At 36.3% G+C, this 27,201-nt stretch overlaps 1 protein-coding gene across 1 annotated transcript in view; it reads left to right on the top strand.

Annotated features, from left to right (window-relative positions):
• The window catches only part of PDE10A (phosphodiesterase 10A), a 159,945-nt gene that overhangs the window by 67,845 nt on the left and 64,899 nt on the right, over positions 1-27,201 (top strand). Inside the window, exon 3 of the mRNA XM_042816608.1 lies at positions 2,173-2,301. Within this exon, the coding sequence (XP_042672542.1) occupies positions 2,173-2,301 (129 nt within the window). The remainder of the gene's footprint in view (positions 1-2,172; positions 2,302-27,201) is intronic.

Genomic DNA, 27,201 nt, shown 5'->3' with positions numbered 1-27,201 from the left:
TTTTTTTTTTTTTTTTTTTTTTTTTTTCTCCCATATGGGAGGTGTTGGTCAGTGAGACTGAAAAATCTTTTTCATTCCTGTACAAGATGTAATTCCTTATAGATGTATTATGACCTCAACTTACAAGCTTTTACCTAAGGTTAAATCCTCAAAGTAGTTTGAATACAAGGTAGCATGATATTTTTTTCCAAACTTGTTGATCATCTCCTACTTTTGCTGAGTTGACAAGCATCTTTGCTTCTTCGGTAATAAAGATCAGCGTGCTCATTTAGGTCTCTAATTTGAGCAGCACAGATCTAGAGTTTCTTGCCTGTAAGTGCAAGCACTGATACCTGAGGCACTGGTAACCCAGGTAGGCTGCAGCTGCGGGTGGATAAGAGAAGTGGTATTTTGGACATGGGTTGTGCTGGTGGGGGCTGAATGATGGAGCGGCTGTGGGTGTATGTGAGGAGCAGATGGTTGAAGCCCTGCAGACAGTGCTGGGGTGCTGCGTCCTGAATGTTTTCATAGTATTTCTAAGAGATCTCAAAGCTTGTGGTCATTGATTAACATTTAAATACGCTACAGCTCTTTTCAGCGTATTCTGACATTGTGACAAATATGAAGTAGGAAAATTGATCTTGTGTTATAGTATGAATGCTCCCCAAAAGAGGCCAGAGTTGTCTGGGAGGAAGTTTCTCTTTTGCTGAATCTAGTCTGTGCTTTGCGGTTACTTTTCAGCTGTACAGAAACAGTTTCACTTATACGCTCACACCACCAGCCGAGGAGTATTTAGAGTCATTACAGCTCTTGTTGTTCCTTTTCCCCTCAGATCTAATTAATGCTTTGTATTCAATGTATGATCCCTGTGGGACAACTTGAACCTTAGGCTCTTGGGACATTTTCACTGATTTCCCATCCTCCCTTGAAAGCCCTCTGCACCCTCATATTCCTATCCCTGAAGATAGTGGTTTTCTTTGGTGTGTTTGTGAAGAGTCTGAGCAGATTGTCACAGTTTGAATTTGGAAATTTATTTAGTATCAGGGATTTGAAGATTTGACTTTCACTTGGTTTTTTGAAGTGTATACTGGTGTTTTTCCTTTAGTGGTAACTGCTGTTGTGAAGTCTTTTTATCTACAATTGCGTTTATTTTGATAACTGATAACATTAGACATTAGAACCATTTGTATTTCTAATATTACTTAATTAACTCTAGTAATTAAAGTTTGCACTTGGTTTTGGTGTCGTAATGGAGTTTGGTTGCTTTTCCCCACTTGTGAGAATACCAAATTTGCTGTGTACCAGTTTATGTTTTTCTATCTCCATCCTAGAGAGAGCCTCTTTATCAGCTCTCTGCTACATTCTCTTGCATATCTTGCAAATAAGTAATTTCAGAGTCCTAATTATGTCTAGATGCAATGATACATGCATGAATTTGCTTGTGTTAGTCGTTCCCTGTTATGATAGCAATGGGTTGATGGTTGGAGCAGATGATCTTAAAGGTCTTTTCCAACCTTTGTGATTCTATGATTTTATGATTCTGTGATGCACCCAGTCTGAGCCCACAACTAGTTGTTTCCCATCTTACCATGTTCCAATTGTCTTCTGCTTTCACGGGAAAAAATTAAAATAAAAGAAAAATAAACATAGTTTTTTAGTTCCTCTTTGCTGCAGTCTCATGTCACTGAACAAAATTAGATGTGATGTCTTTGTTAGCTGCTGAAGCATGTTGCTGGGTTTTTTGTTGTTGTTGTTGTTTTTGTTTTTGTTTTTTGGTTTTTTTTTTGTTTTGTTTTGGTTTGGTTTTTTTTGGAACTGCTTTTGTATCAGTTTCCTTTCAAAGCTGCTGGCCAACGTTTTGTTTCACTACCTGTCCCAGCCCCAGTATCTATGTTCTACTTCACAAATTTCTTTCTGTCCATTTCTCCCAGGGAAAGCTCATATTGAGTGTCACAGAGGACACTCCTTATGAGTGTACAGAGCATTGTGTATGGTTGCATTTTGCTTCTACTACTTTTTATATGATAACTCATTATATTTGGTTGGATATCATTCTGGGAAGACAATTTAAATAGGCCTGTATTTAATCAGCACGTTATACACAAGGATATATTTTGTTACTGACATCTGTGTATTGTTTCACATGGAGAATTTCATGCCAATGTTGTAATCAATTAATCTTCTCTCTTGCAGGTTTAACAGATGAAAAAGTGAAGGCCTATCTTTCCCTTCATCCCCAGGTACTGGATGAGTTTGTGTCAGAAAGTGTAAGTGCGGAAACTGTTGAAAAATGGCTAAAAAGAAAAAACAACAGACAGGAAGGTAAGTTCTATTATTTGCAGTTAATATCTGGCTTTGAACAGCTTGGCTCTTATTTTTAGGCTCAAAAAATCCCCCAAAAACAACAACAACAACAACAACAAAAAAAACACAAAAAACACCCTATTCTTGATAGAAACTTACTGTTACAATTTTTAAATCTAGATTCCACCACTTTGAAAGGTGAAAGAGGTTGACAGTATTTTCTGGTTTTGGTCTTTTGGCATTTCCAGATGGAATAACTGGTATCCATTTTGGAGATTCAGCTTAGTGTTCACAACTCAAAATTGATATCAAACCAAACTGTATTATCTCTTATATTAGTATATCTTTTGAGAACATAATTTGGGCTTCTTGCATCTAAAGTCACCAAATTTTGAATAAAAATGTGTAGTTTGTGTCATTTGTAAAGGTCAGTAACAAACTGTATGCACCATCACAGAAGTTCCTATTTGCAACTCATTTTCAATCTGTTTTTAGATGGGAACATTGACACACGGGTTATAAAGTAGTCTGTTGAATTCTGGAGGTATTTGACTTTGATACTCCTCCCTTACAAGAACCAGAAATCTCTCCTTTTTGAGTAGGCCAGGATTGACAATTTTCTTAAATTTTCTGAGATTGTGTGCAAGCATAATTCATGCAATTCTAACAGTTGTTGGGAATGCGTGAGGCAAAACACAAAAGCAAAGATTACCAATAAGGTGAATAAAATCAGAAACACTGATTATACTTTGTGGCTGTTTTCTAATGTGTTCGAATTTTAGGTTCCTATGGTAATTCCCCTTTTTAAATAATGGGGCTGTTGCTGCTTATTAAAAAACTGAGTATTTTCTGTACAACAATAGAAAAAGAGTGGGCAAAGACTGTGTGAAGTGTGAGGAGGAGTGTGGAGAGGTTGCCTAATGGCAGAGTTAGAAGTAGGTTGCAAAAGACCACCTGTTCACTACTTTGTAGTTAGAGTCCAAACCGCAGCACTGCAGGATGGCTGTTGTTATAACCCATGTACGCAAAAAAACAGTTATGGATCAAGTAATGATAAAGCTTTTTGTAGATAGGAAGTGCTTAAATGTTACTATGAAAAAGTATAACTCGCTTTAAAAAATGATTTTTTTCTAATGTGCTTGAAATTAAGAAATACTTGCTTATTTAAACTATGGTGTATGGTCTGGGCCACTCTTATCTGTGATGATTTTTATTTTTTTTTCTGAAAGATAAAGGCTGTAGCTGAGTAAAATATTATCAATAGCAAAACATCTTTATTTGTCAGAATACAAATCTCTAAAAAAGAAAGTAAGAAACTTGCTGCATCATTTAATCAGTTTGCATTATGTCTGTATCGATCCTATTGTCAGACTAATGGTGGCAGTGAGAAATAAGAGAAGGAGAAGATGAAACTGATTTTTAGGGGTCAAATGTGTCATAAATTCAAGAGACTAGGTAGCTTAAGTCACTTTACAACAGGGGCGTAATTTCCCTTTTATCCTTCATGCTGTAATGTAGTCTGCTTTCAGATTTTCATATAATAACCTGATTCAGATAGAAAAATGAATTCTGTTTTCAGTAGAAATTTGAAAGGCAGGCAAAATGCTCTTCTGAGTTCCCTCGTGTAGTGTCTGTACTCTGTTGATGACGCAGAACAGTCATTAACCTATATGCAGAAATTGTGTCCTGCCTGCTTTACAGGCATCCAGCTGTGTGTACTCCTCAGCCAGAAGTCAGTGGGTTGGCAGCCAGAGTAATTTATCTGAATTTTATTAGCATGAATGTAAACTGAAATGATTTGGACTTAGATGAACCAATTTTTTTCTGTGACTGAGATTCTCTGAATTAGTTTCTTCAGATGGGCTTTGGTTTTTTGTTTGGTTTTTTTTTGTTTGTTTTGTTTTTTTCCTAGAATCTAAAATACTGAGAAGGGATGAGATTAGCTAATATTATAGTTCTTAAGATATAACAACTTCTACCACATCATGCCATCTGAGTGTACAAGGAAAATCTTAAATCTATCACAGCAAATGCTAGCTTGAAAGTAGTCAATTACATGTTGATGGTGCTCTACCTGTGCCTGTAGGATATTTTTATTTTACTGAAGTAAAACCTGAAAAGGTAGCAAGCACTGGGAGAGAACACTACTGCTCCTAATGCTTATTCACTGAAACCCTTTGTATTCCAACTATTTGTTGTCAATGAAATGCACACTTAAAACACACCCATATGCTGTGCCGTTAAACACTGTGTTTCCAAACAGCTCTGCTTATAATAAACTTAACACTCGAGCTTAACATTTTTCGTATCCACATGACTTACACAGGCCTCTTGCTAAAATTGCAGCACAGATTGGACTGTTACACACAAAGTATTTTTGCTTGGCTTTCATAAACAAATTTTGCCAAGAGATTGTACTGATTAGAGAAACTGATTCGGAGTTTGTTTTAGCTATTCTTCCATGTTGTTCACACGCTAGCTGTAAAATTTTATAAATTAAGCCTACTGCATGTAATCCATGGTCTGGTTTCTACTTTTATACATCAGAAAAATGTCTTTATATAGGCATAGTAGTAACTGTAAAAAGCACCTTTGACTGTGCATCTTTCTTGGTGTGCTGGTATAAATTTCACCAATAAATTAGATGATGTTGTTTTAAAGATTCATTAAAGGTAGGGTAGGGTACCTAACATGCGTGTGTGTGAGATGTTCCAGGCATGTATATATACTCCTTGCAGAACTCAAAAAACCTTCCGTTTGTCCTCTTTCATATCATTCAAGCAGAAGTGGCAAGGTGATTGAAGTAAGAACTGTAAGATTATGAGTTTAGGCTCTATGGACTACATCTTTGTCCTCTTACAAATTTCTCACAATGCTTACTGACTCCAGCCTTAGTTATATTATTCAAAGCTTCACAACAACAATAAAAAGAGTGGCTTGCGGTCAAGCCCCTGATAGTCTAAGATGAGCACCTTTTACATTGATTGTACTGAATTTCACAGTTGTCTTTCATGCATAGGAAGAAATTTCAAGCTGTACTGACAAAATTTCTACATGAAGAGCTACCTTGCTCTATGGGAGTCAAGCTATCACTTCAGTATGCAGACGGCAGTAATGTTTTTAAGATGGCAGGTAACAGACACAGAATAAAAAAGTTATTCTGATATATGTGTGATGCAGCTGAAGGGACATAACCTCTGTTCAATCTTTCTCCTCAAATGCAAGGAGTATTAAACATTTCCGGTCAAATAACAACATCTAAAATGCATTTCTTGGATGTTGATGTCCTCACAGATGATACTACAAATGCATTGGGTTTGTGATTAGATTTGGTATACTCTTGGAAGCTAATGCTTTTGTTAAGGTTTCAAAACAATTAGAGTGATTAGCAGTTTGGATTCAGATACTCTTAATTTTATTTAAAAATAATTTTTTTTGTTTTAATATTCTTCTTGTCTAAGCGAAAGATCTAGTTATTTTGAAAAACTGACCATAATTCTTATGAAGGTAGGGAAAAGAGAGCAAAGCTGCCAATTGAAAAGAAAATTGTTGCACTACTTCCCAATTAGTAGTTCAGAAGTGACTACCAGCATTATCGTTGCCGGATACATATCAAAGAAAGTGCAGAAATGAGTTATAAAAATCCCATGTGAAGGCAGTTATAAATACTTTCACACAATGGTGGAATAACCTGATGAACTCAAGAAAACCATATATCCCAGCCCATTCTACATTATTCTAACTAAATCACTTGAAATTTTTTTGCCAAATTTTTTTATACAGAAATTTTTCTTTATACAGAAGATATTGTAAATAACATCTGAATGTAAACCCTCAAATTTCATTATTGATCAAATTTATTAATATATTCATTAATTTAAAGTTTCAGAAATTTCTGGTTAAACCCTTTGAATTACCGTGATGAAGTATTTTCAATATAGGAGAAATGATTGTATTTGTTTGCTTGGCTTTGAGCTATGCCACATAATTTTATATTTCTAATGTTTTAAGAGTGCATATTCTAAGTAACACAGAATGAACTCCACAATTGCGTCTCTTGATGGGGTGTTAAACTCTGATGCTAACACTGTAATTGTTTTGGTTTTCTAAAATTACTGCATTGCATAGGAATCTGTGGCTTCAGATTAATCTCATTCTCAGCTATCCCAAAATGTCATGGGGCTTAACCCTGAGACTAAATGAAGACATCCAGGGTACTGTATCTTCTACCTGAGCATCTGTATCTCTACTGTGTATGGGTAGGGAAGAAAAAAGTGAAGATTATAGGAAGTAGTAGTTTTGAAAAGTTCTTCTCATTGCTTCTTTTGTTACAGTCATGTCTTTCTCTATCCCTTACTCTTCCTCTTTATTTCCACACCTTCACACCCCCTTCCTTTGTTTGTCTACAGAAACTTCCACAAAGTTTTGTCCTGTCAGTACTAAACATTTACTTCTGGTCTGTACGTTAGTTTTCTTGCTTGCTTCCTCTCTCTCTACTCCAGTCTTCTTCACCATGGGTGTACACTTAATTGTTGCTGAATCTGGACATGTCAAAAGCAATTTTGTACAATATTTTTCTTCCACAAATACTTGTCAAAACCATGTGAAATGATATACAGTGTCATCATAAGGTACTTTGATATCGCACAAATACTGTCATTATGAAATTATTGAATACAGATTTTCTTTTAATTGGAAAAAAGTTCGATACACTGATTATGCACAATTGTAATTTGTTGTGTGTTAAGTGCAGTGGACTTGCTGCATTTAAGGAGATGTAAAATTTCAGAATTAACTGTTTGCTTGTTTGTTTGTTTTTAAAGTACAGAAACTAGAAAATGCATTACATAATATAATATTTGTGCGAGACTATTGTTTATTCAGGATGTACAGTCATCAGGAAGATTTTGCAGTTCTCCCAAGCTTTGAAAAACAGGATTGATCGCCTTAGGATAAGTCCAAAGAATTGCCATCCTAATAGTAGTATTTCCATTTACTAACTTTGTGTTGTGTTTCTATACAGTAACCTGCTGTACATTCAAGCAAGAATAGAGAATATTCTGTAATGTGGCCAAAATATTGCTGCTTCAGAAACCCTAGCTTTATCATTTTCTTACATGCACTTTATAAACACTAATTTAATTTATATTCTTTTTATCTATCAGTTCCCTGCCAGGATTAAATGTGCTCTTCAGCAGATACGTTTTTGCTAATATGGTGCAAATGATTAAATGAGTGTAATCCGTTGTTTCAGTTAAAGTGCATTTGTCAACATTCAGAATCCTTTTTTTTTTTTTTTTTTAATTATCATTTCACAATAAATCAGACTGTATTCATGGCTACTTTTATGTAATTACTCTAAGCAGTCTGGCTGACTGTGGTATAAAACATAATTCTTCAGTAGTCATTTGAATGAGTGACTTTATGGTGACGCGTCTTATTCTTGTGTTGGTTCTTAAGAAGAAAATAAGGCATCTGAGTGTGATGCAGAATGCAGAGTAAGCCCTGATACCATTCTTCCCTTAGCTTAGTCAATTTTGTTCTCACTCTTTTCCCCATCCTATCTACCATGCATCTTAGAAGGCACAAAGATTGCAGTCAGATTTGGTGCATTGTATAGGAAAGATATCTGGATAAAAACATGTGCCTTGAGTCTTTTTCTGTGTCTTTCTAGGTTACCATGGTATACCTGAACAGTAGCTTTGACAGATTTCAATTAACTGATGGGGCATAGAAAGAATATAGCTCTCTGTGTACTCTATGATAATAGACTGTTGGTTAGGTAAACCTGTCATGTTTTCTCATAGTCTGTGCTAAGCTGGAGGTTTCATTGACTCAAATGGTTATTTTGCTTGAACTAGGAACTAGGCTGTTTAAGCTTGGTATCTTCCATCATCTTTATATGAGAAAGTCTTGGTGGGTTTTTGTTTTTGTTTTTTTTTTTTTTGTAATAGAGAAAGAATTGGAGGAATAGGATATGTAGCAAAAGATTTTGTCATACCCTGACTTTGAGAGAGTACAGACAGAAAACGTCTTAACTAGTCCTTTTACACTAATATCGAAAGGAAGAGCTGCAACATAAATAAAAACAAACAAAACCCAACAAAATTCCCACAAACAGCTGTAACATGAAGTAGAAAAATAAATTATTTTCTGATTATGCACTTGAAGTTATTAAGGTATCGGCGTAGTGTACTTTTAAAGTTTACAGTAGTCATCTTTCATTTCCTGTAAACAGGAATAGGATACAGGAAAAGAAAAATATGATTGGAGAGAGTATGTGCATGTTAAATAAAGGTCAGCTTGCTGTCAGAATTAAAAAAACAAAAACAACAAAAACCTATGCTGATTTGCTAATTATTTGAAATTACGTAGGTCAATGCTAACTAAGCAGAAACAACTTTTTTGTATCTTAGCATAATAGTAGTCGCATAGTGAGTACTCAGAAGGTGGAGAGTACCACTGTTGTGATATCTCCACAGCATGCTGCAGTTCTGACATTTTCCCAGCCTAGGTGAAAGGAAATATCGTGGCAGCATGTTAATGACCTTAGTTTACAGTTAGTCTGTCTTAGTATCTCATTGATGCTGCAAACATGCTGTTTCATTCTGACACAGCCCTGCTGTGCTTATATTTATGTGATATCCAAGCAGATGTGAATGCTTGCCAAAACACACAAGTGAATGTGAGAATGATTTGGGTAATATGTCATTTGCAGCATGGTCTCCAGATTAGTAGGACTTAATGCTTTCTATTACCAAGATTCACTATAAATGCATTTTGGTGCATCCCTTGGATGCGTTTCTAAATTAGGTAGAAGAGAGGAATCCTCCAGTACACAATCCTGTTGGTCTGAACCAGTATGACAGCTATGCTAAGAGGTGCAATTTTCTGTGAGGGAGAGGGTAATCCTCTAATGATGAAATATTTGGCCTTAGGAAATAGACATCATTGCTTGGTCTGAGTTCTCTCTTTAACTAATAATGCTAATCAGATTATATCTAGAGCAATTATTCTTGCCATGTACTTACATTGATTTTTGTTGTGTCTATTTTAGACTTGAATTAAGAGGTTTTATTTATAAAAGTATTTCATTTTTTCCTGTCTACTCAAAAATACTGTTTTTCCTTGGTAGCCTTCCATCACTGAATCATTTTCTTGCACATATCTGTTAGCAATATTAAAAACAGACTGTGATTTTGACATGTCTCATCCTTTCAAGTAGTAGGACATGGAGTTTTTAGAATCTTACTGAGAAGCAAATTTCCCAGATTTCTTACTGTTTCTTATCAGTTCATATTTTGAACCTTCCCAGGTGGTCAGTGTCAGTGTGCGCAGTATAAAAGGGGGAATGTTTGCAATCTTGTATTCATTAGGATAGTGTGCAATATGAAACCATGTCCTTCCTTTTCAAGACGGTACTACTTAAAGTTTTCTGGCTTCTTCGTTTCTCATCTTTACATAGGATCTTTGGTTTTAGAATGAAGAAAACAACAAAGCAAAAATTTCCTATTGCTCCCCCGTTGATGGAAAAGCTTCATTCTGATCATGTGGGTGGAGACTGCTTACCCACATAGCCAACACTTTTTAATAATGGTGATTTATGGCCATGTAAGCTAACCTGTTTTACCTGTCTTAAAACGGAATAGGTGCATTCCTGTAGTATGTATATTGGGAAAGCATTAAGTAAGAGCAAGGGAGTAAATAGTTGTTAACTTTTTGGGATTTTTTTAATCCAAGTATGCAAGGTATTAATTTGAAAAATGTTAGGTAAGCAGGGCCTGCAATCATAAATTGACCAGCAAAGATGTAGAAAAAATAAAATGTAAAATAGCTACATATGTTCTCACTGTTCTTTCCACTAAGTGAAATTGATGTCTTTGGTGAGTAGAAAGCATGAGCAGGTCATCATGAAGTTTGATATTCTCTTGTCCTGCATGTGCATACAGGAAGGATGAATAACATTCTTGGATGTTTTGTACAGATGTTTTTCACAGTAGTGAAAACTCAGTTCAGCAGTGTTCTTGATACCTTATCCATACATATTTTATCTATTATAAATCTGCAATCTCCTTTTATAGGAAGCACAGAAAAGCTTGAGAATGAATGAAAACTCTTATTTTTTCTTTGGAGATAGCTAGTTGATTTAATGATTATGTTATACCCTGAAAAAGAATGATTTTATATTTCTGTGGGTGGAAGTGAATAAAGGTATTCATCTTAATGGCAAACTGGTTGCTAGTGAAAAGTTTCATTATCAAGTTGGCCTCTAAAACTTATCTGTTGTCTTAAGACTTTGAACTCATTGTAAAGACAGAAGAGTAAGGCACCAGACAGTAGTTTATCCAAAGTATGGCTTTCCATACTTTACTACATCCTATAGTGGTTTAGCTAATGATGATGATAATTCAGTTACCTTATCCTACCAAGGATCTGTAATTAGATGGAGCCTAGTTGTCTTGTCCTTGTCTAGCAGATTTAGTGCACATACTTAAGAGTATTTTTCATGATGAGACATAGGCATTTACTTATTTGTCTAAGTGGCCATTGGTAGGTCAAGTGTATTGAAGAGGTAACATTGTCCTATACACTAAACAAGCAATATGAAATTTGTACAGTAAAATAAATTCTGGCAACTAAATTATAATATAGCAACATATATATATTTTTTTCCTACTGTTCTTTTTCCACCTGGTATTTTATGAATGCATGTTAAGTTGCATTCCTGTTTCATTCAGTGAAAGGGAAGGCCAAAGCATGACTCTATTGCAATTGATTTTCTTCTTTCCACTTTCCCAAAGTGGTTGCTTCAGGTGATGATACTTGGTTACATTTGTTATAGGGGGGAGACATTGCACAAAAATGAACTTCTGTTCATAGCTGCCGTAGAATTCTGTTCAAGGAAGACTTATGTCACAAATATCACATAGGTACTTTGTATAGATTTCTAGGCATACGGATGAAGGTTTGTTGGTTCAAAGTTTGTGCTCAAATTTTAGGAAAAAAAAACAAAAACACACTAAGCTTTGAGATGACCTTTCTTCAGTAACTGTCTTCAGTTAAAGACAGAAGCATTAAAGAAAAAAAATTCCTGTAGTTACTATATCTCTAAAAACTAGGGAATAAAATATGCGAGCACTTAGACAATTTTCATAGTGCAAGAGGTTATCAGTAGTCTGAGAAGGATTTGTGTTTTGTTAAGCTCCTTGGAAAAAAATGATGCATGGTAGGATGATCAGGTCTCAGACATAGTGAATATTAAAACCATATCTGTGGATTCTCAAAATAATCTCATAAAACTGAGTGATTGAAAAATAAAGTTTAAGTTTTAAGTAAAAACTGATAAAATCAGTTTTGGCTGATCTTTTGTTTTAGAGACCAAGTAGCTTGGTACAAGATATAACAACAAGGCTGCACTGTAAAACTGTTGAACTCTTGCAAATAGGATGCTACATCCATACTGCTCTTAGAATTATCCTGGGCACGGCGTAGTCCTCTGAGCTGAACCTATATGTGTTTCTGGGAGAGAGCAAGTTGACAGGGTCTAAAGCATGCCAAGTGTCGTAAGTGTACCAGGTACTAGTAAATTGTTGGACTAGCCTAGCCTGCAGCCTTATTTTCTCTGTTGCCTTAGGCCTAGCCCTGAATTAGCTGATGTAACTCAAGAGGTACTGGGAACATCTTAGAAAAATCAGCCCTATTAGTGCTTAGCAACAGATAGATAGTTCAGCCAAATCGAGCCAAGTGGGAAACATCATTAAGTCATTTTGAAAATCCGTAATTAATTTGAATTTCAAACACACTATACAGGTAACTTCACCTTCTGAACACACATAAAACAAAGATGTTCAGATGGATAGAGGTCTACAATCTGTATTTTTGAAAGTCAGAAAAGCAGACAAGAAAGGAAGTATTCTTCTAACTTACATCTATTTTTTGATCCAGTATGTGATGAGCTAACAATTCTACCATCACACTGATACAAGGCGATGAACTGTTTGACTAGCATTATGTGAGGATGGTAAGAACCACTTCACTTGGCTTTGCTGATAGAGAATGTGCTTGGATAACAGCACACTGAATTTAATTATGTTTAATTATTTTAATCAGCTAGATAATTTGAATGAAATGATGATTATCCATTATGGAGCAGGAGACTATAGAATGTAATCTCTGTGTCTGCAAGATATGGTCTTTTTTTTCCTGTTGAATATTTAAAGCTCAGTAGAAAGCTGATTTTGAGAAATGTGTAATAGGTTATGAAATTGTTGCCAATTGAATTTCATTTGAAAGACCTACGTCTTTGAGTATGAGTGTGAAACCCTGAAAAAGGGTTAGCTGCTGTAAGAGTAATATTTTATCGCTAGTCATGTTTAGTTTCTGTTCTTCATAAACTTAATGAAGACGTTTAAGTCTATTGATAGATATATCGATATATGATATCTGAGGATGGACTTCTAATGTCTGAAGATTTCTGCTCTCTTGTGTGTAGGCTTACTGTGATTAATGCTCTCTTTTATGTTTTGTTTAGGTGTTTGGAAGTTAGAAAGGTCTGAATTCTTTGCACTAGCTAGTGCGTCTAAGTCAGTTCAGCCACACGCTTCCAATAATACTATCAGGCCTTTATAAAGTCTGCCTAACTTGTTATCTTTACACTTACGACTTCCATGATACAGCTGCCAAACAGGGAGACTTTTCAATCCACAAAAGACTTGTACTGTAGCTGATGATTTATAGTTATTTCTGTCATTAGGAAGACAAGTTAGAGTTGACTATTTACCTTCTTCATGACAGAATATGAGAAGAGCAGCCAGCAGAATGACTTGGCTGCAGATTTGAAGCAACAGGACATCCATTTTCATGCAACACGTCTAAATTGTGAACTCATTAGCATAAGATATTTCAGATGTTAAAAATGTAAATGGGTTCAAAAACTGATTAAACATATTCCAAGGTAGAAATATTTCATCAAGAGCTGTTGCATACTATGATCCTGATGCAGCATCCAGCTGAGAAAATTTGTAAGTCTTTGATTGCTCCGAGGACATTCGAGAATAAGCTTGCCTCATGCCTATAGGCTGTGTGCTTTCTCCTCTTTGTGTAGCATAGTATCTTCATACTGCTTTTATAATGAGCTGTTGCTAGCCAGTGTCATAGGCAGTAAAAAAGTAGATGGACTTACAACAGAGTAGGGTCAAACCTCTTTCATCATTATGCTTCTGCTTGCCTCGCCAGGAGATTCCTATATTATCTGTTAGAATTGCGAGTCAAGTTGACTTAGTAACACATTGAAATATACTAAAAAAAAAAAAAAAAAAAAAGAGTCACTCATAACATTGCTTATGGAATATTCTAGGTAGGTTGAAAGAGGACTTTTCAGTTTTAACACTATCACTTCCTTTGGAGAAAACAACTCATCCAGATTCATATTGCTTGGCCACACTACTGAGCAAAATTACCTTATTCTCTTCTCCAAACTGCTTTATGCAAAAATACCCGTAATTGAAGACAGCGAGTCTTCTTTGACTTGCAGAAGAGAAGAGCAATTTTATCTTCATTTCACTGAAACCACTGATGGGCACCCGGCTGAACATGAGCCAGCAGTGTGCCCAGAAAGCCAAGAAGGACAGTGGCATCATGGCCTTGTATCAGAGATAGTGTTGCCAGCAGGAGCAGGGAGGTGATCATCCTTCTGTGCTCAGACTTGGTGAGGCCATACTTTGAGTACTGTGTTCAGTTTTAAGCCCCTCGCTGCAAGAAAGACATGGAGGCCCTAGGGTGAGTCCAGAGAAGGGCAGTGAAGCTGGTGAAGGCTCTGGAGCAGAAGTCTTATGAGGAGTGGCTGAGGGAACTGGGATTGTTTAGTCTGGAGAGGAGCAGTGTCGGGGAGACCATACTGCTCTCTACAACCACCTGAAAAAAGGAGGTTGTGGTGAGGTAGCGGTCAGCCTCTTCTCCCACGTAGCTAGGAGTAGAACTAGAGGGAATGGCCTCAAGTTGTGCCAGAAGAGATTCCGGTTGGATATTAGGAAACATTTCTTCCCAAATTAGTGGTCAGGTTCTGGAATGGGCTGCCCAGAGAGGTGGCAGAGTCACCATTCCTGGAAGTGTTCAAGAAATGTTTATATGTTTTATTCAAGGACTTGGTTTAGTGGTGGTAGATGGACAGTTGGACTGGGTGATCTTTGAGGTCTTTTCTGACCTCCTTGATTGTATCATTATTTAATTAAATGTTTATTTTTCAGGGCTTGCTGAGCAGTGAGTATAGATTTACTGTAGAACATTCGTGGAGATTCATTACAACAACTTTTAAAGTTAGTAACTACACAGTGACCTATGTTTTTGAATGAAAATTGTCACGAGCCACACAGGGAATTCGGTTTAGGATTTTTTTGTTACTCTTTCATTTTTTTTGTGTGTGTGTAGATTTTGTTTTTTTTGTTTGTTTGTTTTCATCATGTGTCACTGTGTTATTTGAAAATGGTTTAGATCATGTCCAGGATCCAAACTTGGAAGAGGAATTGGTGAAAACTGACTTGGATAACTCTTGTGTTTCCTTGAGGAAGCAGAAGTGGAATCTGGAGAACAGCACTGAATTTCAGTTCTGACTCCAGTAATCCTCTTGTCCTATCTCAGCCTTACCTGTGCCTTGAAAATACCTGTGATTACTCACAAGAGAGATCATATTTAATAATGTTGTTTCATTTGACATTTTTAATCTAATCAGATTTTCCTTCTAGTAGTTGCACAAAATATATGTTCAGTTCTAAATACTAGCATCTGTATAGGTTGGAAGAATAGGCTGGAAGAGAAATCACATTGCTCCAGTCCATTCATAAATTCTAGGCTTGTCCAACAGCAGAATGCATTTTTCCAGAGAAAAGCAATCTTGAATTCCTTTAGATAAATTGAAATACCACAGAGAATGCATGTTGAACAGTGGTTCTTTTATTCAAGATGATGATACAGAGGTATTGTTTTGGTCCTAAAACACATCTGAAAGTGAAGTCTGTAATTTTGGCCAACAAGATACTATATAGGAAGAATAGCTGAGTTCAAGAAATGGACATTGCCTAAGTGTTTACTCCTGCCTGACATACTGAATCTGTGCCCGAAGAACTATCATATTTTTAAATCCTCACCTGGTTTAGAATCTTCTAAACTTTCTGCTACTAGGTTTAACATTTACTAGAAAAATTATTGCTGTGAAGATGAAACTCTTGTTTCAAAGGCATTGCAGCATAATTCACAAACTGAGCTACTTTGTCAGTAGAGAAGCTTAAAAAGCAACTTACATGCTTATATCAATCAGGTTTTTTGTAAACATACTTGGCAATATGCCCAGTAAATATAAGAGAATCAAGTGGTTTTATCAAATGGTGTCTTTAAGGGCGCCCTGATGTAATGAACCTTGAGCCCTTTGGGGTTACATTGGGCAGAAATGTACAAAAGATGAGATGGTAGATGCACTTAGTCTAGGAAAAGGGAAAATATGTATGTTATATGGTATACAGTTGATTGTTGTTTTCAGAGAGTCATCCCTTTCTATTAGCATCTCATACATTCTAATGAATGCAGAATATTTTTTTTTCATCTTCTTGTGGATTTTCATTTCTAACAATTGGTAGATTGATTATAGTGCACTACACTGGGTTTTTTGTTGTTTAACAACAACATAATTTCTGGAATATAACCAGTTCTATGTACAGTTCAAGTAGTAAGTATTATTTGTATTAATATTAGCTATTAAATTAAACGGACAACATAAAGTTTCTAAAAGAAATATACTTAAGTATTGTTTTAAGGGTATGGGAAATCCTTTCGTATGTCAAATTAAGGGATATTCTTATTAAATGATACGTTGAGCAAGAAATAACTCTATCAATTGACAGTATGTTAAAATGAAACTGAAGGATTAAATCAGTTGGGTTTTGTTGTGGTTTTTTTTTGTTTTTTTTTTGCTTGTTTTGAGAATTACAAAATGATGCTCTACAGAAGAACACAGAGTTCTGTCATTACAAGGATTCTTCTTGAGTATTGTGCTCTGTTTTCTTTGGATCACATTATGTCAATATGGTTATGACTAACATTGACTAGGTGATAGCATAAATTGAAAGATTATTCTTTGTAATCGTAAGACTCTAATCAGCCTCCCAATATGTTGCTAGCATGAATGTGTCTTTGGGGACAGACCCCAGACTATACCATATGGCTGACTGCCAAGTCTTTTCCACTGGAAAGCGAGCTATTATTTTCTTCTTTCTTTATCACTGTAGGGTGCATCCACTTCTTTGCAATCATTCAGGCATAGCTTTTTATTTTACTGTAATCTTTTGTGTTAGATATTCACAGGAATGCATTTGGTCTAGCCACGTAAATCATATTTCTCCTAAGATAAAGCTGAAATAAGCTCATTTAGTTTCTAAACTGTATTTATAAAACTGTAATCTCTAGTAATGATTGTTTTTTTTTTAATGGGCATGTTTTTACCTTGCCACTGCTATGTTAGATGTCCAGGTTCATTGCAGTAGTATGACAGGGAAGCAAGCGTAAGTAAATTACAGAGCCACTTTGCACCTTTTCCACTACACTTGGAGTTGTCATGGCAAAAGAAAACAGTAAAGATAACAGTACGGTGTAAATAAGTAATTAGAATAATAAAATCGTTGTGCTATAAAAGCACTTTTGTCTCTGTGCTTGTTTTCTTCTAGGTGTTAGACTAAATCTAAATTTTAATTCTATCTCTCCTTTGTTCTTAAAAATGTTCTCATCTAAAGAGTCAGGGCTAAACCATTTAAATGTAGAATGGACCAAGTGAATCTGCTCAGTGGTATGTCTTGTTAGAATTACAGAATGGTTGGGGTTGGACCTTGAAGATCATCTTGCTCTGATTCCTGCCATGGATTGGGATGCCACCAGATGTATCTGTTTTCATCTTGTACCTTAAAGCAGGGTTTCAAAATTTGAAGATAATAGTCTGAATTCTTACATAAGCCTTTTTTTTATATGCTATACTGTTATCTAAAAGATATTTAAAAATCTTATTCTTTCCAATAATGTACTAGAGGAAACCGTTTAATAGAAATCAATGTAGATTATCATGTCCTCTAAATTGAAGGGTCTACTGAATGTAGACTTTTCTGCATCTGCTACATTTCACCAATAGGGATGAAGATAGCCAAAATTGCTTTTTTTTTTCTAATTCTGCATTAAGCTGTTATATAAAAGGGAGTTGTTACACTTAAAAAAAAGAAACCAAATTAGCAAAGATGAGCTGTTTTCAGAATTTCAGGTTCTTTTGGTAGACAGAAGTTTGTCCTGAATAGCCTGGACATTAAGAAACTGAAATATCAATGAGTCCTTTCAGTTCAAGTCATAGCCTCCTCTTCATTCCCATTAAACAAGACTACAGCTGGACTTGATGATTTTGAATTTGATGATTTTGCCTTTTCCAACCAATAGCTTTATCATTTAAACCTGAACTGCAGGCTCTCAGGTTCCAGCCCCTAGCTGTGTGCATCTGTCTTTTCCTTTGCATTGGTTGTTGTGCCTGTATAATTGTAGATTGCTTTGAAAGTTCACTGAGTTACTGCAGATGAAAGCACTCTTACGGTTCAGTTTGTGGCTGCATGGCCTGTACCCTGCCCTATGATAATACCAGAGCTGGTGCTGGCTTAAGACAGGAAGCTGAAGCCATAAGGAGGCAGTGGGGAGAGAACAGCTGTGGCTATTCAGGATTAAATTGTTTTTTTTTCTTGGCATGGACCTGTGTGCTGGAATTCTTCTCTAGATTGTTTTTGTTTTTCGGGAAGAAATAGTTTCAGATCTTGTAATTGAGAAATTGCATCAGTTGTAGTTGTTTCCGTAATAGGCTTATGTTGATGAAACGTTGGGTACAATTTGAGTAATAGTTCCATCAAAAAGCGAAACAAAAAAACAAAAACAAAAAGACAAGCAGTCTTTTAAAATGTGGAAAACCACACATTTTGAAGTAATATACAACGCTCTTTGGATCATTTGCCATGTAGTTGTCAAATTGAGGACTTTCCAAAACTGAGATGTTACACTGAATGGATAAAATAATCTCAGAGCAGTCAAGGTGCTTAAAGGAGGCAAATCTTGATGAAATGCAGATTATGCTAATAAAAATTGGAGACGGAGAAGTGGTGTATGTCTGAATAAATCAGCACATGTGGGAATAGATATCTAATAGTTTGAAGTGAAAGCTAAATTTCCTGCGTGTTATCTCTTTTTATACTGAACCCATTTTGTCACATTTTGAAAGTGACAGGAATTTGCATTTTTTTCTAAGGGAATTGTAACACTAACAGTTACTACTCTACTGAGTCAAATTGTTACTGTAGTTGGAAGAGAGACAATAGAAAGACAAACAATTACGAATCATGCAATTCCTCAGTAAATCCTCTGTAGGCTAATAATTCAAGATGGCGAGGAGAACAGCAAATAAAACATTTCTTAGGTAGCAAATAAGCTAGTCTGGAACCAGTCTTTAAAACCAGTGACACATGCATGCTAGGCACATTTGGCTGACCTTTTGTTTGTTTTCTGGGAACATCACCTCTGAGAAGAAGTGCAAGTTTTCTGTGGGGATTATTTGTAATGAAATTCCGTTGTTCCTTTTTGTGTATCGTACTACTAATTCCACATACATGTTTAAAGAAAAGTAAGTATAGCAAAACCAACTGGCTTCTGCTTCTCAGTTGTTTTGTGGATTGCCTGCCTTGAAATCATTAGTGTAGAACTCAAACTTAGAGTGCATCAGGTAACTTGGAAGTTACCCTGGAGAGCAAATTCCTGTTTTATAGACTGCATTTCTTGTACACTTTTGTTTCATTTGGCGGTATTATTTTTTACGTCCTAATTCTTGAATGTAGCTTTATAACATCTGCATTTTTGGATTATTTAGGATCCTGCAGATTTATCTGCAATATTGCTGTCTTTTTAATATATTTAGTGTTGTCTAATGAACTTATAAATACTTCATTTTATAGATAGAATTTTAATAATGCTATCTGTTCAATTTATGAAAAGTGGCAAAGTATACTGAAGTAATTTAATTTTTTTCCCTGACAGCTGTATTTTTGAATCATAAGATTTAAGTTTCTAGCTTTTTTTTTTTTTAACAGTGACAGTGAATGTTATTTGCTAATAAAAATATTTTAAGGCAAATCTTACTTTCTGTATTACATGTACTATTTTCTTTTTTTTTTCTATGAAATTAACTTGATCAGTTAGTAATATTCAATATTACTTTTTTAAGTAAAACTTATTACCATGGCAGAGAGTAAATTTACACTAGACAGGATAAAGTAAAGCACCACTAGTACCATCTTTGTCCAGTCTTTTTGGTCATGCCATCATCTTTGTCCCCATCTCCTGTCTTCTCCTCTTTTACAGCTCTGTCTTGAAGCTCTCTTTGGCTCTTCTTTCTATTTTCAGTCTTTCTTTATTTGATTACTTTAATGTTAGTCTTTTGAAACACTAGCTTGTTGTGTAGTTATTAGACTGTTCTCTTTGGTGTAGTTGTGTAGGCCAATCTGTCTCTTGCAATTAGGCGTCAAAACGAACAACCTAGTCTGTTAATTCTTGAATATAGCAGGAACATTGCCTGTGGTAGTCAGATGGTCTGTATGTATGCCTATGTGTGTGTGAGACCTGAACAGATAAACTAAAGCTGCTCTTGGGTCCCTAGCTAAATGCAGAATATGAAGAAAAGTGCTCTGGAGCACTTCCATCACTGAATTGTTTTTTCAATTTCCTGTTCAAGGTAGTTGAATAGTACTTGCTTATGTAAGAATTTCGTGTCAGGGTTGACAGAAGGCCTGACGAAGGATGTTGGGAAGAGTGATGTTGTAAGTGACAAAATATGAGTATTTCAAAACTATTTTGAACGCATGGGGAGAAGTAACTTAGATTATGAATTACCCTTTTCATACTTGCGGGAATAGATTTCTCACTTGGTTGCCTGCTCTCAGTATGTGATCATTAGTAGTTCTCTTAGATTGATAATTTGGGAGATACAGCTCCTTATCCCAGCAGGTGGGAACTTCAACCATGCTGAAGGGGTACAGTTGGCTCTGGTTCTCTTTATTCCACTGAGAGAAGCTGTACTTTCACTGCATGTTACTGCTGTGTTAGATATAGTTTATTAGCTTCCCAGCTGATTTCTTTATATATTCACTGAGTTCTTATTAGTATTTCAATTAATTTACCATCTGCATTAGATTTTGTTAGTTAAATAAAAAAGCACATGAATGTAGTTTTTTGTTACACAAACACATCTAGTTCTTTATTCGCACAAAGCTTGTGCATCTGTATTTCACAGAATCACAGAATGGCCCAGGTTGGAAGGGACCTCATCACCAAGAATCATCAAGCTCCAACCCCCCCTTCCCCCCCCCCACAGGCAAGGCTACCAATCTCCGTATCTAATACTAGACCAGGCTGCCCAGGTCCCCATCCAATCTGGCCTTGAACACCTCTAGGGATGGGGTATCCACAACCGCTCTGGGCAGCCTGTTCCAGCACCTCACCGCTCTCATAGTAAAGTATGTGTTTGCAGTATTTTGGATGTTTCTACATTTTTTTCCTCATTTTTATTGATTTCTGAGTGTCAGGTGGTCTGTGAATAGTGAATTTCTTCTGAAAATGCCAGTGGGATCAGTTCTGTCTGTGTTTATGTATCTGAGGTAAGTTTGCCTTGCAGCCTCTGAAGATGCGGTGGTCTCGTTCACAATGTCTCTCTCATGTTCCCTTGCCTATGGCTGCGTGTTTTAGTCAGCTGCTTACAATGGAGCAATCACCTGTGCATTATAGTGTAGCCAGACCTCTGTTTGAAGCCTATGCCAGTTTCCGAGCTTAAAGTTGGTATGCAGTAGTTTCACTGACCTAGCTGGAGCATGAGAACATGCTGGCAGATTCAGATATGAGAAAGTCATCGTTCCACTAAGGACTGGGTTCAGCCTGTGACTGAATGAAAGGACTGAGTAATTTGAATGCTGATGTACCAAGATATTTAATGAGCATAACTAGTGATGTGTGAGTGTGGGCTTAGGTTACGTACCGTAAGTTTGCAATGTGCTGTGCTACTCAAGTGCCTGATGTTGGCTGTCACAGTGTGTTTGAGGTATATGCAAGGCTGAATGGAGGCCTATAAAAATGTAAAATTCATGTTTTCAACCAGAAACAACTGGTATGTGTCACATATTTATATCGCATTTTTGCTAATCTTGCTGTCCTATATTAGAACCTTCATCAATAATTTCAAGCATTACCCAGAAGTTTAATTGTCTATAGCTTGATCTAAAGGCTTTGCATTGTTGTGCTATAGGGTCACAAGAGACTGAATCCCCGCGGTTTAGTGGATTGTCATTGTTGCTTGAGCTGTGGCAAATCTTTACGCCTACTCCAGTTGGATTACTTAACTATTTTGCATTCATTGACATGCTAGTGTAAGAATACAGAACTCCACAAATGTCTTGGATATTTATTTATTTATTTATTTATTTATTTATTTTCTACAGCAGCCAAGAAGATACATTTCATTATTATTTTTTGAGTTTTTCTTGAATAATTCCTTTGGATTATTAGTGTCTGTCATTATGTCTGTTCCTAGTAAAACTATGTAGTTTAGAGATTCAGATGCTGCTGTCATTACCTTTCACAGAAAGCTATGTATGATTCAGGGTATGTTTTGTTCCTTTACACTCACTTCAATTATGATTATTTTTTGTTCTAACAATCCCCCCCTTGGAAGCAAAATGTTTCACTCGTGGTGGGTGTACTGATAAGTAGCAAATATTTCAATCTTCTCTTAGTTCCACTCAGTTTTCTGTGTTAGTTTAACGTGTCATTTTCCAAAGACTCCAAAAGCCTGAATTACCTGCACATGATTATTCTGTAGTGCTCAACACATGGTTACCGAGAGCTTGATTATGTTTACAAATAAATCAGCTGAAATTCTTACAAGCAAAGAGGCTTAATTTGTAAATTTTATGCTGTCACTTCTTTGCTGTCACTACTATTCACATTAATTTGAACATTTTCTCAGTTTCGCAGTTTTCAGTCTCCAGGGTAAAATAAATAAATCTCTAATATAAGTGTATGTATGTTGTAGTTACAGTAGGGTGTCTTCAGAGGGACTGAAATGATTCCCTGATGTAAAAATGTTTCACCGGATCACTGCTCCCTCCCATGTGGAAACCTATCATCTCTAACGCTAATGATCCCTTTACCCTTGATGACGTTAGCAAACTCTTCCTCTGGGGCATTTCTTTTGTTTCCTTTGTCAGCCGGTTGAAAGAGAGGAAAACTGCTCAGTCTTGATTTTTCTGCAGATGTTGAAGATTTTACTGCAAAGTTCAGTGACACTGGGTTTGTTTTCAGTGTATTCAGAGAGAAAGGAGAGTTTCTTGTTTGACTTTTAGTTCCTGTACAGGAAATAAACTCTTGAATCTGAAAATTCATTTTTTTCCTAACAGTAATAAAATCAAAGAACATCAGTAACCCCTCCATGACTCGATCCCCCCATTTCTAAACAGAAAGTGATGAGATTACAAAAAGTAAAAAGATGGGGATTAGAACAAAATAGAATTTAGGGGGGAAAATGTATAGTTATAGTAAAAACAAACTGATGTCTGGTTGGTTTATTTCCCCAAGACTTACATAAAGTGCTTGCTGTTAACAAATGTAAGATTATTACATTCTCTTTGTGTTACTGAACTGCATGCAGTATTTCTTGCTCGAGATGCTGTGAACCTGTAGAAGTTTCTTGGCTCATTTGAATTCCAAGCTTTTAAAACATCATTCCATGCCAGGGATGGGAACTTAACAGCCCTAAGCTATGTGCAGTTTTTGATCCCAGCCCTTGCCATGCTTTTCTGTGAGTGGAGGATGTATGTATTTGATTTTGGGAAGGAGGAGAACTCGCTTTTGCTTAAAATCCTGCAGATGGCTTATTAGTCATGAGAACGTATTTATGGACTGCTTATGAATCCACCAAACTAAGTAGTGCAGCAATTTCCAGAATATGCATGATAATTCGTATGTTTAAAATTTCCAGCTGACTTACAGTGTAGCTTTCTCAGTTTGCTGGTGTTTTGTAGGAACTGCTTCAAGTAGAGTTCTCTTGTTGTGATTGATATCTTTTAATTCAGGATTACTATACGTAGCAGGAATGCTGAGACATTAAATACATAGAAGCATTGATGGTTTCCGGTGCATGCCGGAGCATTTCTATTGATTTCACTGGAGTTTCTTAAGGTGTTTTCTGAGTAGCACTGAAGCCAACAGCAAGGTAATTTTTTCCATCTCATTGAAAACATCTGCTGAATACAGTAAAGCCTCAGGCTTTGCACAATATGTTTGAAACATTCAAAAGTGAAGGAACAGCTCTACTTAGTAGTGGAAGAATAGCTTAGTAATGTTAATACTATTTCTGAGATGCATCAATAGCAGTAAGCTTCAAGGATGCCTCATATGTGGCAGCCAGGAAAATTCTATGGGGCCAAAAAATAGGAAAAATTTGAGTTTAATGTAACGAGAGTGATACTGAAATTTTGTTACTGTTGGGCGTGAGACTTCACTGTGTGCTTGCAAGACTTTTAATCCATTTTGAAGAAGCCTGCCTACAGCAGCTAGTGTGGCAAATGCCAAGCAGAATTGATTATTAGGCAAGAAAAGTGGTAGATACAGCCAAGAAAGTGTACCAATAAACCGATAAGCATGAAAAAACTCCCTCTAAATTGCTATACATGTGCTCTTCAGCCTGTTGTCTAGTGGCTGTGTTCTGTTAATAGACAATGACTGCAGCTCATTGATTGGTAAGATAGATGAGCTAACCAATTTAACAGTCTCTGCATTCAACAGTCACGTTGAATAGGATCTTAAGTCATAGGCTAATTATTATAATGCGCAATTGTGGACTGTCTTGGTGAAGGACTTCAGTGCTAGAAATTACTAAGCTGTGGTCAGAGACCAGGTTCCAGCAGGATTTTTCCTGAGGTGTCTTCAACCTGAGAGACTTAGCCAGAATTTTATGAAGCTCTTTTAGCTACTGTGGGAAGACCTCATTTCACAAGTTCAGAGGTAAATCCGTCATCCAGTCAATTAAACAGAAGGGAAAAAAGAAGTATGTTAACTAAAAGCAATTTTTCTGCTCATCGTTTTGCAGAATTATGCTAATTAGATTAGCTTAAATTGTCACATCAAGTATATCTTTGAGAATTTCTTGCCCATGAATACAGAAAGTGCAGAGTCACTATCAGTATACTTTGTACGATTTGTCATTTTCAAAAATGAGAAAAAATTGAATCTTTCATATGCCTTTCTGTTCTCACAAGGACTGATGGTTTTTTCAGAAGACATGCCTTTCAAAAGATGCTGGCCAGATCAGGCTTTGCAAAATTGATAGAATCATAGAATATCCCATCCTGGGAATGATATAAGGAGCATTGAGTCCAACTCCTGACTGCACATAGGAACACTCAAAAATTAGACTGTATGCCTTGAGAGCATTGTCCAAGCATTTCTTGAACTCTGGCAAGCTCTGTGCCATGACCACTTCCCTGGAGTGCCTGTTCCTGTGTCTACCCTTTTACTAAGAACATTTTCTTGATATCCAACCTGACCCTGCCCTGACTCAGTTCCATGCTGTTCCGTCGGGTCCTGTTGCTTTCATCAGAGAGCAGAGCATAGAGCTGCCCCTACCTATGAGGAGCTGCAGCCTCTGAGAGGCCTCCCCTCAGCCTGCTCTGTTTTGGGCTGAACAAACCCTGGGACCTCAGCTGCTCCGCCTACTTCTTCCACTCTAAACTATTTGTTGCCCCTCTTTGGGCACTAACAGCTTTATGCACTATTTTTTTTGGTTTTTTTTTTCCCCCCCCACCAAGAACGGTACATAGTAGTCAAGGTGAGGCTGTACCAGTGCGTCGTGGAGCAGGAGAATCCCTTCCCTCAACCATCTGGCAGTTCTGTGCATGATGCATCCCAGGATACGATTAGCCTTTCTCACTTCCTGAGCACGTTGTTGACTCATGTTCAAATTTCTGTCAACCAAATTGTTACAAGTATTTCATCAGTTTCATGATGGCTAAGTCCATAGAAGGCATTGAGCTTATTATTGTCTCTGATGAATTCAAACATACTGTCTTCTAGTTCCTACTTTGTGTAATGCTCTGTTTGCTTGTATGTGGAAGAGTATAGGACGTGTGACAGGCAATGAGTTTTTGTCCATGTCATCAGCAGTGAAGTCTTGGTTCATGATCTTTTATTTTCTGATCCATGTTAGCTAGTTGTTTTTAAAAAGATGAACTGAGCATCTTTTTGGGCTGTTTTTCAAGAACTTTTAAAAATGTTGACTTTTTTGTTGATGTCAAGAAGCTTGAATGCACATTTTGTTGTGTTTCAAGGAAAGAAGCCTCATGAACTACTAGGGATCAATATTAATGAATATTTACTTTCAATGTAAAAGGTTTTGTCGAAACAAACTGTCTAATTCAGTTTGTCTATTAAGTTACTTTGCAAGTGCTTCTGAATTGTGATATGAATCCAGATAGCTGAATGTCAGGAGAGCTATCCAGGTACTCTAGGTGGGACTGTTCATTAAGAGGCAAGACATTTTCTTTTAACATTTAACATAAATAGTTTTATCATTTTCATTACGTGTATGTGATAATTGTCACTTCAGGAAACACCCTCAGCAAAGATCATGCAATTTCAGAGGAGACATAAAAAGTCAGGTGCAAATTGCATTTAAAATTGACTGACCAACTGATATGACACTCTTCTACTCTACTACTCTTCTACTAAATTCAATGTGGTAAACTTTTTTTCATGGCAGTCATAGTAGTCTTTTGTTGCTGTAGATTTATCAGCATAGAATTTCTTCTGACATACAGATGCATGGCACTTCACATGGAAAAAAATCAGCAAAGGTATTTTTGCTGGTCTAATTACATTCAAAACAACTTATGTCTTATTAGCTGAGGGAAAAGGAGCCTAGAGCAAATTTTTAAGAGAAAAAGTATTAGGTCAGTCTGACATCTGCTGTGTGGGAAAACATTCCTTAGGAAAATTGGACTGTACACTATCTGGGATCTTGTAAAGAGAATTAAACCTAAGAAATTGTTTGTCATCGTCAATGATGGTGCACCAGCACTAGTACTTAATGACATAGAATAATGAACAATGTTAGATCAGGGAGAAAGTACAACATTGTTTTTCTGGGAGAGATTTCTGTGATAAAACTTACTGGGCATTAGAATTATTTTTCTGTGATAAATGCTTCACAATATCTTATCAGAGAGATTGAATTAAGTCATCTTTATGACTACTTTGTCTTACCATCTTCAAGTTCTCAGATGATCATTTACCTTTGAAAAAAATGAAGAGCACGCATAGTAATATATTATGAGATGCTATATATGCAAAAACTAATGTTTTTTTCTTTGCATGAAATATTACACAACTTAAAATACTCCTTCACCCCCAGAGAGTGAACCATTTCCTGCAATGTTACTGGACTAGACTTGGCTTGCTATGGGGCAAGAGGGGCATCATTGCTGCTTGGTGGAAACCCCTCACATTTATTTCTGTTCCTTACAGTTTCTTGCTTTTTCAGTTATAGTATTAGTGAGCATTTATGCTCACATTAACAAGACATATACATAATAGGTTTTATATTGCCAGATAAATGGGGGTCTTCTGATCGATTACCAACATGTACCTGTCGTTTCAGATCATAGAATTATGTCTGGTTGTGATGTGCCAGATCTAAATCACTCACATTTTTGGTACTACTCTTTGTTAATAATAATGTCAGGTATCATTAAAAATCAATGTCATCCTCTTAAATTCTGTGAATTGCAATTTTGCTGACATATGGCAGAGAGCAGTGAC

This window comes from Centrocercus urophasianus, unplaced genomic scaffold (genome assembly GCF_019232065.1).
Source record: "Centrocercus urophasianus isolate 14NV4802_14NV808 unplaced genomic scaffold, USGS_Curo_1.0 seq_10, whole genome shotgun sequence".
Lineage (NCBI taxonomy): Eukaryota > Metazoa > Chordata > Aves > Galliformes > Phasianidae > Centrocercus > Centrocercus urophasianus.
The sequence above is the reverse complement of the archived record's forward strand: the minus strand, read 5'-3'. Positions and strand labels throughout refer to the sequence as shown.